Genomic DNA, 19,275 nt, shown 5'->3' with positions numbered 1-19,275 from the left:
CGTTGATATTTAAAACATTGGGAAAGATGCATGTGGGTTGCTATGATAGGAGCATTTGACCATTGGATTATCTGACCATTAGATCATCATCTACAAGCCATCAGACCACTGGTCCACTCAGATTTTAGACCACATGGGTCCCTACTTATAGGCGTTTTTATTTTTACATTATTTTGGACATGATCGATGGTTTGGTTTAGGATTTGATAGTTTAGATTCATTATTTTTGAGTTTACACATTTTATTTAGTACTAGGAGCATTATTGTAAATATTGTTTTTTGAGACTATAAATAAGAGGAGGGGGCGTCCACACCCTAGCCCATGAAAAGCTCATTCTTTCTCTCTTTCTTCTTGCATGAGATTTGCAGGTGAAGTTCTAGACTCTCCAGGGATTTGAGAGAAGGAGCGAGGCCTCAAGGGTGATCCTCATCTATCCCTTCTTCCTTTTCTTCAAAGGTAAGTTCCTTTCTTCTTCTCTTTTCATTCTCTTCCTCATCAAACCCTAGAATCCCTTTCCTTTTCCCCCCTTTTCTCCCTTTTTCTACTCCTAAATATCCAAATATCCATCCATCGAAACCCTAGGCCGTATGGCCCTTACCCGTGGCGGTGTGCACGCCCACACGCATGAGCGTGCAAGGCTATCTACATGGGCAGCCACTTCCCCTTTTCTTTTTTCTTTGTTTCTCCCATAAAACCCTAACTCTAATGCCTTATTTCATCCCATTTTGAAACCATAACCATAATCTTACCCTAAACCCTAACCCTGGGTTTCCTATTTTGAACATTTAGCCCTAAATTGTATTTAAACTTGAAACTAATAATCTAGCAGAGGGTTGGGACTATCCTATGCTAGAACAGGATTCCCATATCTCGTAGGGACCATTCTTTCATAACTTTATATTGATTATGCATGATGGGATGACAATTTTGGTTAGAACCTAGCTAGTTAAACTTGAAGTTTCTAATTTGTGGTAGAGTACAGATTTCTTTCATACTTGATTTAACTGTATTAATCAGGAAATTGATCTCATTCATCACTTTTGCTTAGACAACCCTCATATTGCCTCAGCCATCCATGAACGAGGCACCTCATAAATGACTGTAGTCAACACGTCCACCCCCTCCCTCCTCTATGCCTGCCACATTGCTCGAGGTGGCTATCGAACCAACCCAAGGCTACCAACATATGGGGCAAATGTCTCACCAACTATAGGTTTGGCGGTCACACTTGTTGTCACGAACAAGCTCAGAGAAGCAAAATATGGCCTCAATGCTCCCACAACAAACCCATCCCACATGTCATCTCACATATTGCCCCCTCACCAACTCCCTCTTCACCAATAGGAAGAGCACACGTATCGAGCTCTTCATCTAGTGCATCGTTGGAGCATAGAGATTGTTCTCCATCTTCCCTCTCTTGCCTGCCGAAGCAACTCCCTAGCGGACTTCCATTTTCTCTTTTTCTCCAAATCTCTCCCCATCTGTGCAGATTCCTCCTTGTTTTCTCCCTCTCCACCCTTAGCTCCAAGCTCACTTCCCCAACCACCGCTTTAACAAAAGTTGGGTTCACTAATGGCCATTTCTTCACACATACCTGGGCTACCTCGAGTTCCTCTCCATCTTCCGTCGTTGGCTCAATCACAATCACTCCACCCAAGCACGATCTGAGTGTCAGGAACACTTCGCAGAACCACAGCTCTAGAGGGATTCCCCATATTAGGAACTAGACCTCCTCCCATTCGAAGTAGGATCTCTTCAACCATCTCCTCATCTACTGTATGGGCCCGTCCTTGAAAATGGCTCTTGCAACCACCACTCGGTCCAAATTCACCCCAAGTTCAACGTGGATTCACACCTCATTCGAGTCGATAGGCTTTATGGTGAGATCTTCCTCCACCAAACCGCAACAACTTTCATATGGTGGCATCCTCGAAGGTTTCTACTACCAACGACCATTAAAGATTGGTCCATGCCTTTCGATTAGTTCTCGTCTAACACGAACCATCCATTCTTCGTCGGAGCCATCTATCCATACCCACTTCTCCCCCTCTGCTTTCTCCACCCCTTGTGGTTTCTATTGATGTTTCTCCCCTACCACTGCATCCCTAACGAAAGTAAATCTTTCTCCTCTAATTTCCCAATTTCTCTTTTTCATTTTGAAGTGATTTCGACCTGGTTTTCACCTTCTCCCCTCTGCTCTCCTCCTCCCTGTTTACCGTCTTTCTCTCCCCTTCTCTATTTTTTACCTCAAGACCAAATTGGGCCCTATGGAATTGAAGCTTTTTCCCTCCCGAACTTTCTCCATAAAGTAGCTTAACAATCATCACCACCTCCTCCTTTGAACTCATTCAAACAAAGGCAAGCTCATGATAGAACAAAAAAACTCGATCTCGACGTATAATCACCTCAATGACTTTACCCACCCTACCGAAGACTTTTGAGAAATTAATCGGAAGCCAACCCTCAGGGAAGCCAACTAAGAACAGTGTTGGGAGCTCCGGTAACTCCTTGCCCAACCCTTTCTTCTCTGACTCCTGCTTCTTTCTTCTAACTTCTACCCACCCACCCACCTCCCCTTCTTACGGCATCTCCTCCTTACATTCACATCCTGATGCGCCTCCCTCTCCACTCTCTCCATTCTAGTTCCCTTTGGCCGCTTTCCAGCCGAATCCCCCTGATGGACTAACACACTACGAACCCACCCTACTTGTCAAATCTTCATATTCTTCTCCAACAACTGTAGCAATCTTCTCTCCTCTGCCGGACCCACCCTTTTGCTGCACATCACCTGCATCTCCAACATCTCCACCAGGGACCATTTTTGGCGCATGAAACTCATTATGGCCGCCTTCTCTAACCCCCATTACATCATCACCAATGCCCTCTGTTCAGGATCTACTTTATATCTATTACTGAATGTGTTGAAGACACTGGCCATCCATTCTCAGATTTGTTACAGTGTTGTTGCCAATCATTCGGGCCATCTGTTGTTGATTGACAACCTTGCTAGCCCACCACGTTACAACAACATTGATCTGACAATCATCCCTATTGTTAAGGAAGAAGACCAACGTAATCTTCTGTCTTGAGATCGCCAGTTGTCATCATTGAATCCTCAATCGCACAGTTTGTCGATCTTTGTCACTGTGGCCCACCTTCCTTTGGATCTTCTGTTTTACCCACGTTGTTGGGCCATTTATTTTGGGCCCTAATTTTACATCGTTGTTTAAGGCCTGCGTGGGTCATTCTGATCTCTACATTCATCCAATCATAGGCCTGTACTGATCTGGCCTGGTCTGCTGGAACATTTGTTTATTTGTGGCTCATTGTTGAATGATATACCTCCTGCTAGTGTTAATGACAAGTGTGGCCCACCTTGAATGTGGTGTTTCAGGTTGCTGGCCCATTTCTCATGCTGCCTTTGGACTAGCCCATTTTGATACTGTGGGCCAACTTAATGTCATGGGCCGGTTGTTGATAAGCCAATTTTTTTTGTTGTTTTCTAATTTATGCCCATTCTCATGTTTTGGGGCATCATTACTAGCCTGTATGTATTGGAACTATCTGACACGGGCTATCCTTTTCTCCACCACCTCCTTCAACGATATAGTTTTTCTGAATCGGGCATTTCGACAAGATGTGTTTCATTTATTTTTATTTTTTTGTCGAGCTATTAGACCAAACTTGTGTTGGTACCGGGCGTAGGGAATAGACCTCATTACCCGTCGTCGTTATGATGGGACGTGTTTTGTTTGTTTTAAAAACATCTAGAGCCACCAAAAGAGCAACAGTTAAACTCCCAGCTACCTAAAGTGTGTATCCACTAGAAGAGCAATAGGGTGAAATTCCAGCCTCTGGAAGTGTTGCTAGATCATTCATCAATTGTTCGAAGTACTATTGGTTCACATCTCATACATCGTCAAAAGTGTTTGCTCGCTTGAAGCTATTTATTGTTTCATCATCATTCGTTATTTCGTCACCCCATGCTTGTCCCACGCTACAATTGTAGTTTTCTTTTGTGTTGGAATAATTATTCATCATACATTTCAAACTCAAAGTTACTCCTTTCAGAGCACCTTGAGTTTGACGGGAGATGTTAGAGTATATTAGAGTATAAATAGGATATTTCCATATTTGTTTAGATTGGTATCTGTTAAGATGACCTCTTATCTCCTCTATATATTCATGTCATTCTCATAGAAATGAAAATTCCAGTTTTCCACAACGTAGTCCATGTGGTTTAACAAAACCAAAGATCGGAAGTTCAGGAAAAGGCACTTTAGCAGTGAGAAATAGTTTTCTACACACTAGTAGCCATGCTAATCAGTCTACAAAACTTTAATTACCAACATATCCTTAATTACCAACATATCCTCCTTAGTTTTTCTAAAATGCATGTTGATTTCAATAGAGCAACAAATGTCATGCTGTACAGAACTAAAGCATGCCAATAGAAGGCCATAATGCATGTATTTCACCAAAGATCATGTATGTTTTCTTTAATTTTATTTGTATAATATGCATTTTTCTTAGAGAAGAAGATCAAGAACTTTAGGTGCAGAGATTACCTGAAGGAAATATATTCCCAGTCAAGGAACATAACTGTACTATAAGCTGTCGAGCAGAAACTGCAAGAGGAGAATCAATCCAACTACCATCATGCGAAAGCTTTTGTCGCAGTGTCCCATATAAACCCAAAAGCCATGCAACATGGCCACTAGAAATCAAAATATCATGCCACGCGGGCCCTGGCTACAAGCAGAATAGAAGGAGAGGAAAAACAAGTTATTATAATCATCATATAAGATATGGACGAGCTAGAAGGATTTACCTGTACCAAGACACAGTCAGACTTCTTTAGCAACATGGTATCATGTCTAACTCCAGATGTAAATGGATGTATTCTGCTCTTGGTACCCTGAGCTGCACTTTTAGTGGATTGGAAATTCCAATTCAAGATTTGAAACATGAGACGCAGCGCAGTCGAACAAACTTTAACTTCTGAGACAGTGGCATTACATCCTGCTATTTTATCTGCAACTCTTAGTGCAGCATCTTGGGCCCAGCAATAGAAAGTCTGTCACATGGAGAAACAGAGTATTGCGTATAAACAATGGCCACAACTCAGTGAAAAGGAATGCCAAAAGTAATAGCAAAAACCCTCGTGGTTGCCAAAAGAGTGCCAAAAGGCTTTGGGAAAACCTTCAAATAATCCAGCTCTAAAGAAGCCCGACACTGCTCGTGAAACTCTGCAGGGAGGCCCATAGCAGTAGAAGTAGAGGGCGAAAATTCCGACACCTGCATAACACAATCCTCATATTTCAAAAAAGAGCAATAAGCAATGCATAGTTGATGAGGTTTTATTACGAAAAACCATGATCCCGCTAAGTAAATACCAAGGATTCAAGAAAATTGATCCCTGTGGATTGTGCGTCTACACCATGAATGCCAAGAACAGCCTGCTTTACCTGCAATCGTCACAAAGTGTAAGATATCTGCAAGAAAGCCCATTGAAACTACTTCAATTCGACATTTATCTCCCTTTTTCTTCCTCTTTTTTTCTTTTTTGGAAAGGCAATTCAACGTTGATCTTTATAACGTTTAATGGAAAGTAATAAGAAATTATCCTGAACAACAATTAAGATACCTAGAAAAGGTAACAAATTGGTCAACATTATTCCAATTCCAGTGTTTTGCAAAAAAAAAAAAAAAAAGAATTATTGACCATATTTCTCCATAAAGATTACCATTTCTTTTTTATGTGAGGTAGCTTAACAAAGTGCAAAATGTAAGTGAATGGAGGGAGCAGACTGTTATAAACAAGCACCTCCCAAATAAACTGCAGATGTAGATCTCTGAAAAATTATTGATGGAGAGCTTTATTGTCAAGCCATTTTGTACACATCCATGCCAATAGTTACAGGTTAACACAGCCCAGTCAGACTCTTTTGCTATGATATATTTAGCAATTCTCCTAGAAGATTGTTGACCTAATTGAATCTCACAAAAACATTTTTAATGTGAATGTAGATACCCTCCAAGCCAACCAATACACAATCAAATAGGCCTCTGATGTGTGTGCAAAACCAGAATATCATACCATCCACCAGAAATAACAAAATCTCCCAAACAGACAACTGAAGCCTCCAAACTAGAGTAACTTTCGATTGAATCCACAAACTAGCTCCGAATGTGTCTTCTAGATCCAAAAATGCCAAAAATAAACATTGCGAAAAAAATTAATCCCCTTAATTAAGGGTGTAGCCTATGTCATATAAAACTCAAGGAAATTTCACGTCACATTGAACCAGTGTTCAAGTTGTCGGTATCGCTACAAGTTTCGCTGACTGGAGATGAAGATATAATATCGTTATCACCGATAACCGGAAATGCGAAGAAAAATGGCTAATAATGGGAAAAATGATGGAATTTTTCAGTAAAACTTCAGGGCATGCCTAAATACACGTATTTGCATATTTAGGAATACAAAAAATTACAAAACAATGCATTAAATAATAAGTTTTCATTTAATGGGGCTCAAAAAGCATGCGCTGCCGTAAGAAATCGCTCCAATTATAATCAAAATGAGTTCATATAATACTTTATGGGGCCCACTGTAATCAAAATCGCTCCAATTGTAATCAAAATGAGTTCATATAATACTTTATGTGGACTGAGTCAACTCTATGGGGTCCACTGATTTCTAAACTTTTATCCACTCCGTCCATCCACTTTACCATATAATTATAGGGCTTGATTCCAAAGATGAAGCATATCCAATGATTAAGTGGACCACACCGCAATAAATAGTGTGAATTTGAACGTCTATCGTTGAAAATTTCTTAGGGGCCATAGAAGTTTTGGATCAATTTAATTTTTGTTTTTTACCTTCATCGATGACTATGCGATCTTATGGACAGCTTGAATGACAAATAAAGATCATTGTGGGCCCTAGGAAGTTTTCAATGGTAGGAATCATTGTCCCCAGTGCTTTCTATGGTGTGGTCTACCCAAGCTTTGGATCTGTCTAATTTTTCGGTTCATGACCTAAAATGATTTCGCCAAATGGTGGACCGTATGGATATAACACATACATCATGGTGGGGTCCACGGAACTTGGTGACATCCAAGCCACCGAGGTCGGCACGCCCGCCGCTTTCACTCCCTATAAAAGGGACGCGGATTGCGTCCTACCCCCACTCGAACGGATTACAGTCCAGGCAGGATCTACGGGGCCCACCATGATGTAAGTGTTTTATCCATGCCGTTCATCATTTTTCTTAGATCATTTTAACATATGAGCCAAAAACTGAGGCAGGTATAGGGCTTAAGTGGACCACAAACTGGGGATTGAACGTCCACCATTAAAAACTTCTTGGAGCTGGAGAAGTTTTGGATCAAGCTGATATTTGTTTTTTCACTTCATCAACATCTACATGACCTTATGAATAGGTTGGATGGTAAAAAAGCATAGCGGTGGCCCTTAAGAAGGTTTTAACTGTGGGTGTCATTATCACTGTATCTTCCTTTGGTGTGGTCCACTGGAGCTGTGGACCTGCTTCATTTTCATAATTAGATCTTAAAAAAATCTAAGAAAAGCGATTAACGGTGTGGATAAAATACTTACATCATGGTGGGCCCCACAGAGCCCTGCTCGGACGGATTACCGTTTGAGCGGGGGTTGGACGCAATGAAAGGGGACGCGGATTGCATACTGAGTAAAGTCTGTGGGACCCACCATGATTTAAATATTTTATCCACTCCGTCCATCCTTTTTAACAGATAATTTTAGGGCTCTAAGTACATCCAAATCTCAAGTGGACCTCACCACTGGAAACAGTGTGAATTGAAATTATACCATCCAAAATTTCTTAGGGCCATAGAACTTTTCGATCAATCTTTTATTTGTGTTTTCCCTTCATCCATGTCTATGTGATCTTATGAACAGGTTGGATGATAAATAAACATCACTGTGGGCCCTAATGAGGTTTCAACGGCGGAAGTCATTATTCCCACTGTTTCCTGAGGTGTGGTCCACTTGAGTTTTGGGAATTCTTCAATTTTCGGCTCAACCACTGAAATGAGCTGGAAAAACGTATGGACGATGTGGATAACCCACATACATTGACAGTAGGCCCAACTGAGTTTACTCAGCAGGATAAAAGTGTACTAAGTAACTCAGTACGCAATCCGATTCTGTAAAAGGGTTTCAAAACCCGAAACCCTAAAAAAAAAACTCGAGGAAAAAGTCGCCGATAGAAGAGGTTCCAGAAGGGAACCCTAAAAACTCGAAAAATCTCTCCAAATTTCTTAAGATTTCGCATATTTTTGGCCCCATTAATTCCGATCAACGATCCTACAGGTACATACTTCCAAAAGTTTCTTTTTTCCCTCTTTTTCTTGATTTTTTTTTGAATTTACGCAGCTCCCAATATTATCGTCCCTTTTATCGTCGAGAAGTTGTCGGCTACAGTAATCCCTTGACAGAGCTGCGATTTTTGGTCGACAACTGTATTTTACATTAAAAATCGATAAAATCGTCGAATATTCGCCGATATTAGGAAGAGAAACGAAAAAAGTGAGTTTCGGTGTCGCAACTCCAGCGAAACTGATAATATCGGCGATATTATCGATTTTTCACCAATAATATGAACACTGCATGGAACCACACATATGAATCTCTTAATACCTTCCAAACCCAGAAAATGTAGGGCATCCTTTACTGGCAATGCCTTCCAACATCATTCCAAACCACCCTAAAAGAAGTGAAGTCAACAGTACCTCCAAGTAATTCAGAACCAGCCTAATCTAGTAACACTTGCCTAGGAAAGAACCTTGAACTACTTGAGTTAACATTCCCCAACTACTATTGCTCAAAACAACTTCCTCTAGAAGATACGCCATTTCTGCATCCTAATTTTAGGGACAATTCTGGTCTTTCATTCCGTTGCGTCTAAATCATCCTTTTCTTAATGTATCGTTAAGGCTATGATGCGCAAGTGGGTGTCAAGTACCTAATGATAATGAATTACCAACGAGATTTCTGCTTCATTCGTGACATATCCATCTTCACCAAACTTATGAAGCTTCCGTTTGGATCTTATTAGATGCCAAAACAATGCCTTTAAGTATGCACGCATTAGTAGTAAAAAAAACCCACAAGAAACGTGAGTCCAGAAACACTACTAAAAAACCTCTCGGTCCTCTTCCATAGTGCCAATATTGCTTGTGTTTTGGGGCCTCCAAAGTACCATCCCTTCCCGTTACGTTCTTACAAAATTCTTGGTGCACCCTATATACAACACCATACCTATGTTTTTCTATACCAAATCCGGAGCATGCAAAAGCAATGGCTCCAATGTCACCATTGCTAGTCTAAACATTATCTGCACGTTGAAACATTTTGCCATAATCTGGCCAACTGTGAATAGTTTTTTAAGTTTAAAAATGAACTCAAATGGATAATAGAGAACCTTCCGAGAAAAGAACCAGTTCACAACCCAATGTCATAGAAAGAGCAAATGAGAGATAATAGCCAGAAGAAAATTAAAAGGAAGATAGATAATCGGAAGAGTTAAAAATATGATTTTTAAGATACATATGTGGATACCTCAGCGAAAAAGGCCTCTCGCTCTGCTACAGTGAAGTCTGGCCTACATGAAGAAACAAATATCAAAATGCTACCCAAGAAGCTGTTCTATTTTAGAGTGGTGCATATTCCATGTAAAGTGAAAACAAATAACTATGCAGATCAACAAAATCTGAGTTGATAAGTTACTCCAAGTGTTCAATTAACAGGCATGAAACGTTAGTGAAGGAAAAGATAGGAATTAACTGATAGCGATGTTTACACATTCCTGGTGTGCAAACAGGGGAGGATACAGTTCTGAAAAAGGCTGCACAGAGGTTGCATACAGGGCTGAATCCAGAGACAGATCCTAGGACCAAACAGTGAGATTATAAGGACTCCTGGTTTGCCTGTCATTTAAGTTTGGATCATCATCACCATCACCATCACCAACAACAGCATATTATCATCACCAATATCTGATTATTCCCAACATATGTATCATGTGTATGCGGGATGCAGAATCTGTGGACCACCTGTACATCCATTGCACCTTCTCGAATCAATTTGGGTCCACTTCCTCGAGTTGTTCCAGTGTTGCTGGGTGATGCCGGGATCCACAGAAGCTCTCTTTTCATTGTGTGATGGGGGAGAGATAGGCCACAGAGGGAGACCCTTTGAAGATCATTTTCATGGTTTCGTTGCTGTCAATTTGGATCCATCGCAATGAGCGATGCTTCTGCAATTGCCAGAGATCTCATGAGGTCTTTAGGAAAGCTAAGTTGGATGTCATTTCTTTGGAATTTGTCTCTTCATCCCTTTGTCTGTTCCTGCTGCCTTTTCATTCTTTTTGGTCCTGTTAGTAATTCTTTGTGAGGAATCCTCTTCATGCCTATCAATAAAATTTCATGACTACTCAAGAAAAATCACCACCACCATCATCGTTTAGGTTTAGATCTGGTTCATATTTTGCAGTCTGATTGAATCCACCCAGTTCGTGAATGCAGGCCTAGCAAGAAGGCCTCAGTTTACAAAGGGTGTACAGATTTTGTAGCAAGGGAATAGAAAGATGAAGAAAAGAAGAATCGCACCACATAATTCAAAGAGGATGTGATGCGGACACAGGTGCATTCAAGGTGTACCAACGAAGAAAGCGCCAACCACAAGTGCCGTCCTTGTGGATAGGCGAATATTCAGGAGCTGAAGACCTTTCACATGTGATTGGACATATAGAAGACCCCACTTAGGGAAGACACATGTGAAGGAAGATTGGAGTAAGAGGACCGAGCGCCCAAACTTTCCCATACTTATGTTATTTGCACGTTTTTTGACTTAGTTAGCGGTCTTTTAGTAATCTTATATCTTTATTTGCTTATCCTAGGGGTATTTTAGTAATTTTATGTCTTTATGTGCTTATTTAAGTGGGGTAAAGCCCTAAACACGAATTTCAACTATTGATGAATGAAAAGCAAACCCTTTGGTTGCCTCCTTCCTCTCTTCTCTCTAATGGTGCTTCTTCTCTCCCCTTGATCTTCTTCTTCTAATTTCTTCTTGTGCCCCTCCAACTTCCTCAAGGTAATAACTTTCTTTCTTCTATTTTTTTGTTTTGGCTAATTCCTCTTCGATCAAAATCTTGAGAACCGATCTAAACCCTAAATCCCCAAATTCTCAAATCCCTAATCCGAGAAACTTCTTGGTTCTTCGGACTAGTGATCTTCATTGATCGATTGGGTGTGACCATGCAAGATCGGGAGGTCTCATCCCCTCGCCGGATCCAACCTAAGTAGTAATTGAATTCCATAATCCATGGTTGTAGTGATGGCCCGCTCCATTGCATGTTTTCTTTATGATTTTCTCAGTTATGATGATTATTGTTAGAATTTTAGATCATTTATTCCTTTTATTTCCGCTGTTTAATTATCTCCATGAGCATGCATCATAATTAGGGCTGTCTTGCGTCAAATTTGGTATCAAAGCCTAGGCTTGCATGGTTTTTGTCTAGATCGAGTTATCAAATTAGGGTTTTGATTTTTAGGTTTAACTTGGGAAAGTTTCAAGTTTAGAAAGTTTTCAATTTTCGAAACTTTCCAATTTTAGAAAGTTTCTAATCTGGAAAATTTTCAGATTTGAGTTGTTTCCTGTTTCAACTTAATTGTGTCAGTTCATAGTAGTTTTGCATTCATCGCATTCATCTTGAAAGTCATAACACCTAGTAGTCTAGTTAGGTAGAGTTTGGTTCAAGTCTTCATTGTATGCCCACGAGAAGAGGTAGAGGTTTCGAACTTCAACCTACCATGAATAACGAGCAGTTATCTGAGCAACTTGCTCAATTGATACAAAAGATAACCGCCCTAGAAGCGAGTCAAAGGCGTGAGTTTGCCCGCCTTGAGAACCAAATTACCACCACCATGATTAAGGTGGAGCAACTAGAGGCGTCCCAAAAGGAAAACCCCGCTGTAGGGGAAGATGCGCACTCCCAAGTGGAAGGAATCATTGAAGAACGTGCTGCCACACGTGGTGGTAGTGAGGATAGAGATCGTGGTAACGGTCGTGGTGTGGTGCGAGAGGCACGAACCACATGTGGTTATCAAGACCGTTATGATCCAGATGAGCGTGCGATGAAGAGTGTGAGAGTTGAGGCCCCGAGTTTTGATGGGCGCTTGGATCCTAAGGCGTTCCTTGACTGGGTTGCTGACATGGACCACTACTTTAAGTGGAATGGCATGTCGAAAAACCGTCAAATGCGGTTTGCTAAGATGAAGCTCGTGAGTCAAGCCAAGTTCTTCTGGACCAACACCGAGCGTAGGATAGAGAGATTTGGTAGAGCCCCTATCACACATTGGTATGAGATGAAAGAGAAGTTGAAGGAGAAGTACCTTGCTCTCTCATACCGTCAGAAGCTCCTTGACCAATGGCAATCCTTACGCCAAAGGTCAATGTCTGCCGCTGACTACATCGCTAAATTTGAAGAGTATGTGATGCGATGTGATATCCGAAAAGACCCTTTAGTAACGCTCTCGCGTTTTAAGACGGGCCTTTGTGCGAATCTTCAGCGCGAGCTTATCACTCGGCCCTTAACGGACTTAGATGAAGCATATCAAGTCGTGCTGGAGTTAGAGCAGTATCTGAAGGCTCCTGTCGTTCGTCGTTTTGAGTCTCGAGACTCCAATACTAGATCTAGTTCCCAAGGAACTAGACCTAATATTGGTAATCAACCTAGGGCACAGGCGACCATTCCGCCTAGGCCAAGGGAGGACAAGGGCAAAGTGGTTCTTGGTGCCGGTCCTAGTAACATGAGCCAAGTGAGGTGCTATGAGTGTGGCAACCTTGGCCACATGTCTAATCGGTGTCTTACGAAGAGCCGTGGGAGAGCTTTAGTTATAGGCGAATCCCACGAGGGTGGAGATGACCAGGGTGATTATGAAGTTGAAGAGTATCACCTTGAAGGAGGACTTACTGATGAAGAAGTGGATGGAGAAGCAACGCTTGCAGTAGTCAGGCGTGTGTTAGCTCAGTCTAGAAGTAGTGCTGACCGGCGTCGAAGCACTATCTTCTACACTATTGCCAAGTGTGGTGAAAAGAATTGTAAGGTGATAGTGGACGGTGGAAGTTGTCAGAATGTGATTTCCACTAGCACCTTAGATCGCTTAAAACTGAAATCCACACCTCATCCAGACCCGTATAAAGTTTCTTGGGTTGACAAGACATCCCTACTGTCACCCAGTAATGTCTAGTCCCCATCGAGTTTGGGTCATACAAAGAGTCCCGTGGTGTGATGTTTTACCTATGGATGTGGGGCATGTTATCCTAGGTAGACCGTGGCTATTCGATAATGATGTCACGATCTTTGGCCGTTCGAATGCGTGTACTTTTATGTATAATGGTAAAAAGATCAAACTTAATCCCATGCCACCTGAGAATACACTAGGAAAGAAGAAGGATGAGAAGGCAAGTGAGCCTAGAGAAATGGGGAAATCCAAACCTAAGTCTTTACATATAATCAGCGCAAGAGAGTTTGAAAAAGAGGCTAAGGAGGATTCTATGGTGTATGCCCTTGTGGCTAGAGAAATTACACCTGAGGTTCCATTAGAGTTGCCCTGTGAGGTGACCTCGGTCCTGAAGGAATACAGTGATGTATTTCCTGAAGACTTACCGAATGAGTTGCCACCTATGAGGGACATACAGCATGCCATTGATCTTGTCCCAGTGGTCTACTCTACCGAACCTTCCTCACCACAGGATGAACCCTCAGCGCATGCCGAGTTGAAGAAGCAAGTTGATGAGCTTCGCAAAAGGGTTTCATCCAAGAGAGTATGAGCCCGTGTGCCGTGCCTGCATTGTTGACGCCAAAGAAAGACGGCACGTGGCGCATGTGTGTGGATAGCCGTGCCATAAACAAAATTACTGTCAAGTATAGGTTCCCTATACCTAGACTTGATGATATGCTTGACATGATGGCCAGGTCCACTATATTCTCTAAGATAGACCTCAAGAGTGGATATCACCAAATTCATATACGCCCAGGAGATGAGTGGAAGACGGCGTTTAAGACGAAAGATGGGTTGTATGAGTGGTTGGTCATGCCCTTCGGCTTGACTAACGCACCCAGTACTTTCATGCGGGTGATGACCCAAGCTTTGAGGCCGTTCATGGAAAAATTCCTAGTGGTGTACTTTGACGATATTCTTATTTATAGTACCACTAAGGAATCACACCTTGAACATTTAAAGAAGGTCTGTAGTGTCCTTAGGAAGGAAAAGTTGTACGCTAATCTTAAGAAATGTGCATTCATGTCTAACCAAGTTGTGTTCTTAGGATTTATAGTGTCATCTGAAGGGATGCGCTGACCCTGAAACAGTCAGGGCCATAGTTGAGTGGCCATAACCCAGGAACATTCATGAGGTGCGAAGTTTTCACGGCCTAGCAACTTTTTATCGTCGGTTAATTAGGGGTTTTATCACGATCATGGCTCCCATTATCGAGTGCATGAAAAAGGGAGAGTTCGTGTGGTCTAAAGACGCCGTCAAGGCTTTTAAAGAAATTAAGGGCAAGATGGTGGAAGCTCTGTCATGCGTCTACCTGACTTTTCTACAATCTTTGTAGTAGCGTGCGATGCGTCCGGTGTCGGTATAGGTGGAGTGTTGAGTCAAGAAGGACACCCAGTGGCCTATTTCGGTGAAAAACTGAATGAGGCAAAACAAAAATACTCCACTTACGACAAAGAATTTTATGCGGTAGTGCAATCCCCGAGACATGGGTGATACTACCTCCTACCATAAGAATTCGTTTTGTTTTCTGACCATGAGGCTTTCAGATATTTGCATTCTCAGAAGAAACTCAACCCAAGGCATGCCAAGTGGGTAGCGTTTCTTCAGAAATATTCGTTTGTTTTGAAACACAAGGCCGGGGTTGAAAACAAACCAGCGGATGCCCTTAGTAGGAGAGTGGCGTTGCTCAACTCTTTGAGTGTAGAGGTAGTCGGATTTGAGCAACTGAAAGATGAATACCCCATATGTCCTGATTTTGGGGGTACTTACACGTCGCTCTCTAGTGACCAGCATATTATGGGTGGATATGTTCTTAAAGATGGCTTTCTTTTCAAGGGAGACAGACTTTGTATTCCCCGTATGTCCCTTCGTGAATTCCTCATCTGGGAGCTTCATTCAAGAGGGATAGCTGGCCATTTTGGTCGTGATAAGACCATTGCCCTCGTGGAAGATCGTTTATTGGCCAAGCCTCAAGCGAGACGTAGCCAAAGTTTTAGGGCGGTGTCGAACATGTCAGCTGGCAAAGCAAAGAAAGCAAAATACCGGGCTTTACACGCCATTGGCAGTGCCACATGCTCCGTGGCAGGACATTAGTATGGACTTCTTGCTTGGGCTTCCCAAGACTATAAAAAGCACGATTCCGTTTTTGTCGTTGTGGACCGTTTTTCTAAAATGGCGCATTTCCTCCCATGTTCGAAGACGTCGGATGCGTCTCATGTTGCTCGTATCTTTTTTGATGGTGTGGTGCGTCTCCATGTGTTACCTAAAACCATAGTGTCTGATCGTGATGTTCGATTTACTAGCTATTTTTGGAAGACACCGTGGCACATTATGGGAACTCATTTGCAATTTTCTACTGCTTACCACCCACAAACAGATGGTCAAATTAAGTGGTAAACCGTAGCCTTGGAAATCTTCTACGTTGTCTAGTGGGTGAACATGTTAAGACTTGGGACCTAATTTTACCAACTCTGAACTTGCTTATAATGGGTCAGTTAATAGATCTACAAGGTTGAGTCCTTTTGAAATTGTAAGTGGTTATAAACCTAGAATGCCCATAGATCTCTTACCTATGTCTATTACCCAAAGTCTTCTGAGTCAACCGATGCATTCGCACGCCATATTCATGATTTGCATACACATATTAGACAGCGGTTAAATAAGAGCAATGGTGATTATAAAGTTTCAGCTGATTATCATCGTAGAGTGCAAGAATTTCAAGAAGGAGACTATGTAATGGTGCGAATAAGGCCAGAGCGATTCTCTCAAGGATCTGCAAAGAAATTACAAGCGCGTAGTCCTTTGGACCATTCAAGATATTACAAAAGGTTGGGTCCAACGCGTATCGGGTTGACCTTCCATCTGAAATGAGCATTAATCCAACTTTTAATGTGGAAGATCTAGTCCGTGCCCATACTCCCATTGTTGATACATCATCCCTTTTATGGCCTTTTTCTGAGTTTGCTACCCACCCCCTTCCACCCCCTCCTCCACCCAGTACCCCTAAACAAGCAATTGAGCAAATCTTGGAAGACGAGATAGTATCCACGAGAGATGGGGGTTTCCAAAGGTATCTTGTCAAGTGGAAGAACAAACCATCGTCGAAATCTACGTGGCTGTCGGGCGACGCATTGCAGGGTATTGATCCAGATCTACTCGAGCGCTACAAAAGTTTCAACTCGTCGGAGTCGAGTTTTTCTCACCCGAGGGGAATTGATGCGGACACAAGTGCATTCAAGGTGTACCAATGAAGAAAGGGCCAACCACAAGTACCGTCCTTGTGGATAGGCGAATATTCAGGAGCTGAAGACCTTTCACATGTGATTGGACATATAGAAGACCCCACTTAGGGAAGACACATGTGAAGGAAGATTGGAGTAAGAGGACCGAGCGCCCAAACTTTCCCATACTTATGTTATTTGCACGTTTTTTGACTTAGTTAGCGGTCTTTTAGTAATCTTATATCTTTATTTGCTTATCCTAGGGTATTTTAGTAATTTTATGTCTTTATGTGCTTATTTAAGTGGGGTAAAGCCCTAAACACGAATTTCAACTATTGATGAATGAAAAGCAAACCCTTTGGTTGCCTCCTTCCTCTCTTCTCTCTAATGGTGCTTCTTCTCTCCCCTTGATCTTCTTCTTCTAATTTCTTCTTGTGCCCCTCCAACTTCCTCAAGGTAATAACTTTCTTTCTTCTATTTTTTTTGTTTTGGCTAATTCCTCTTCGATCAAAATCTTGAGAACCGATCTAAACCCTAAATCCCCAAATTCTCAAATCCCTAATCCGAGAAACTTCTTGGTTCTTCGGACTAGTGATCTTCATTGATCGATTGGGTGTGACCATGCAAGATCAGGAGGTCTCATCCCTCGCCGGATCCAACCTAAGTAGTAATTGAATTCCATACTCCATGGTTGTAGTGATGGCCCGCTCCATTGCATGTTTCCTTTATGATTTTCTCAGTTATGATGATTATTGTTAGAATTTTAGATCATTTATTCTTTTTATTTCCGCTGTTTAATTATCTCCATGAGCATGCATCATAATTAGGGTTGTCCTGCGTCAGGATGATTTTTTGGGTTCTCTCAATCTGCAAGAGAATCTCTTCGCAAAGAAACTACTGTTCTTTCTTTAATATTCCGAACTTGAATGAGATCTCAAGAGCCATTTATATGTATTAGAAACCTGAAACTAAACTGAATCTCAACCACTAGATGCTATTAAATCTTAAGTCGGATAAATCTTAGGTGCCGTTTGGTAAACTGAAAAATAAGGTCTGAAAATTTATTTATTTTTTTGAAAGATAAAGAATTTTATTTTAAAATTTAAAATTTAAAAAAAAAAAAAAAAACGAGAAGAACAAGAACAGAAAGAAAGAAAGGCAAGGATGCCGAGACAGCAACCCAGCTAAAGATGCAAGAAATCCTGATTACATCCCTTTAAGTTAGCAGCAGAAGCCGCCCATTCAGACAACAACAACCCGATCCTCAAGAAGATTCTGTCCATCGCTTTGGAAGAATCATTGAAACACCTATCGTTTCTTTCCTCCCAAACCACCCACCCAATAGCTAGGAGCGCCATCCTCCAAAGAATCCTCGTGGGTTTAGGAGGAATGGCTCCATGCCACGCAAGCAGACAAGGGCCAACTGAGCTCGGCATGGACCAGCAGATCTGACAGCGATTCAAAAAGTCTGCCCAAATCGGGTTCAAGAAAGAGCGATGCAAGAAGAGATGATCAACAAACTCACCGTTACCCAAGCACATGCTGCAGACATTGGTAATAAACATGAACCTTTTCCTCAGATTGTCAATTGTGAGAACTCTCTTCCTTCCCACTAGCCACCCAAACGCTGCTATCTTTTTGGGGACGGGATACTTCCAGATAAATTTAGTGAATCCCTCCTCACAAGCAGAAGAGGCGTTGGCCAATAAAGAGAAAAAGGAAACCAACCTGAAGCCTCAGTCTTCCAAACACATTTGTCTTCCTCGGCATCATTAGGGGAAAAGAAATGAATGCGATCCAGAAGGGCAGCATAAGCTTCCACTTTCGTCATGGAGATAGCGTCTACAAGGGAGCTCCCAAACCACCGTCCCACCAATGCGGGAGAAACAATTAGCAACAAGAATGGAAAGATCCGGAGCCAAGTTGAAAATGGAAGGGAATTCATTCTTTAAAGAGAACAGGCCCACCCACTCATCCTCCCAAAATCTGATTTTTGCACCATTGCCCATAGCGAATCCCACTCCCTCCAAGAATGCCTCTCAAATAGAGGACACACCTTTCCACAAGGCAGAAGACCTATAAAGGGACGAGTCCCTAGGCCACCATCCCTCTCTCGAAAGACCATATTTGCAAGAGAACCTCTTTCCAAAGGCATCCATGTTCCTCCCCAAATATCCAAATCCATTTACTGAGCAACGCCTTGTTCATAGTTTTGAGATCCTCGATACCAGCCCCTCCTGCCTCATATGATTTGCGAACCTCTCCCCAATTGAGAAGATGGAACTTCTTCTCTTCTTATCCTCTGCACCTTGCCAAAGAAAATCTCACCTCTGATTTTCAATTCTTGCTATCACCGAACCCAAACACTTGAAAAGGAACATAAAGTACACAAGGAGATTGGCTAAGCCCGCTTTAATCAAAGTAAGATGACCATCTAGGGAGAGATATCTATTTCTCCACCTAGAGAGCATTCTCTCAACTCTTTCTACCACTATCCCACAGATGCTTAGGCAGTTTGCCCACACAAAGAGGGAGCCCCACGAAGGTAGCCGGAAGCGAGCCAGCTGCATAACCAAACAACTCAGCCAACCTCTCCACTTCTTGGGGCTCCATCCACACTTCAAACATCTTACTTTTAGCCAGATAGATTTTCAGACCCAATACAACTTCGAAGCATTTAACAATAGTCATAATTTATCCACCATGTCCTGAGACGTG

General features: G+C 42.0%; 1 protein-coding gene across 15 annotated transcripts in view; it reads right to left on the bottom strand.

Annotated features, from left to right (window-relative positions):
• The window catches only part of LOC131245863 (uncharacterized), a 103,730-nt gene that overhangs the window by 43,471 nt on the left and 40,984 nt on the right, over positions 1-19,275 (bottom strand). For 13 of the 15 annotated variants that reach the window (XR_009171019.1, XR_009171018.1, XR_009171016.1 and 10 more), the window contains 5 exons: positions 9,612-9,654; positions 5,398-5,469; positions 5,204-5,299; positions 4,833-5,078; positions 4,570-4,753 (listed from right to left, as the gene is read on the bottom strand). Coding sequence is in view for 7 of the 15 variants with exons in the window: in XM_058245603.1 (XP_058101586.1) it covers positions 4,570-4,753; positions 4,833-5,078; positions 5,204-5,299; positions 5,398-5,469; positions 9,612-9,654 (641 nt within the window). In the remaining 8 variants the exon portion in view is untranslated. Of the gene's footprint in view, positions 1-4,569; positions 4,754-4,832; positions 5,079-5,203; positions 5,300-5,397; positions 5,470-9,611; positions 9,655-19,275 lie in introns of those variants that run through there. The other 2 variants (XM_058245604.1, XM_058245605.1) reach the window with 2 other exon arrangements.

Source organism: Magnolia sinica, chromosome 5 (genome assembly GCF_029962835.1).
Source record: "Magnolia sinica isolate HGM2019 chromosome 5, MsV1, whole genome shotgun sequence".
In the NCBI taxonomy this organism is placed as follows: Eukaryota; Viridiplantae; Streptophyta; class Magnoliopsida; order Magnoliales; family Magnoliaceae; genus Magnolia; species Magnolia sinica.
This window is presented reverse-complemented; position numbering and strand designations above follow the sequence as displayed.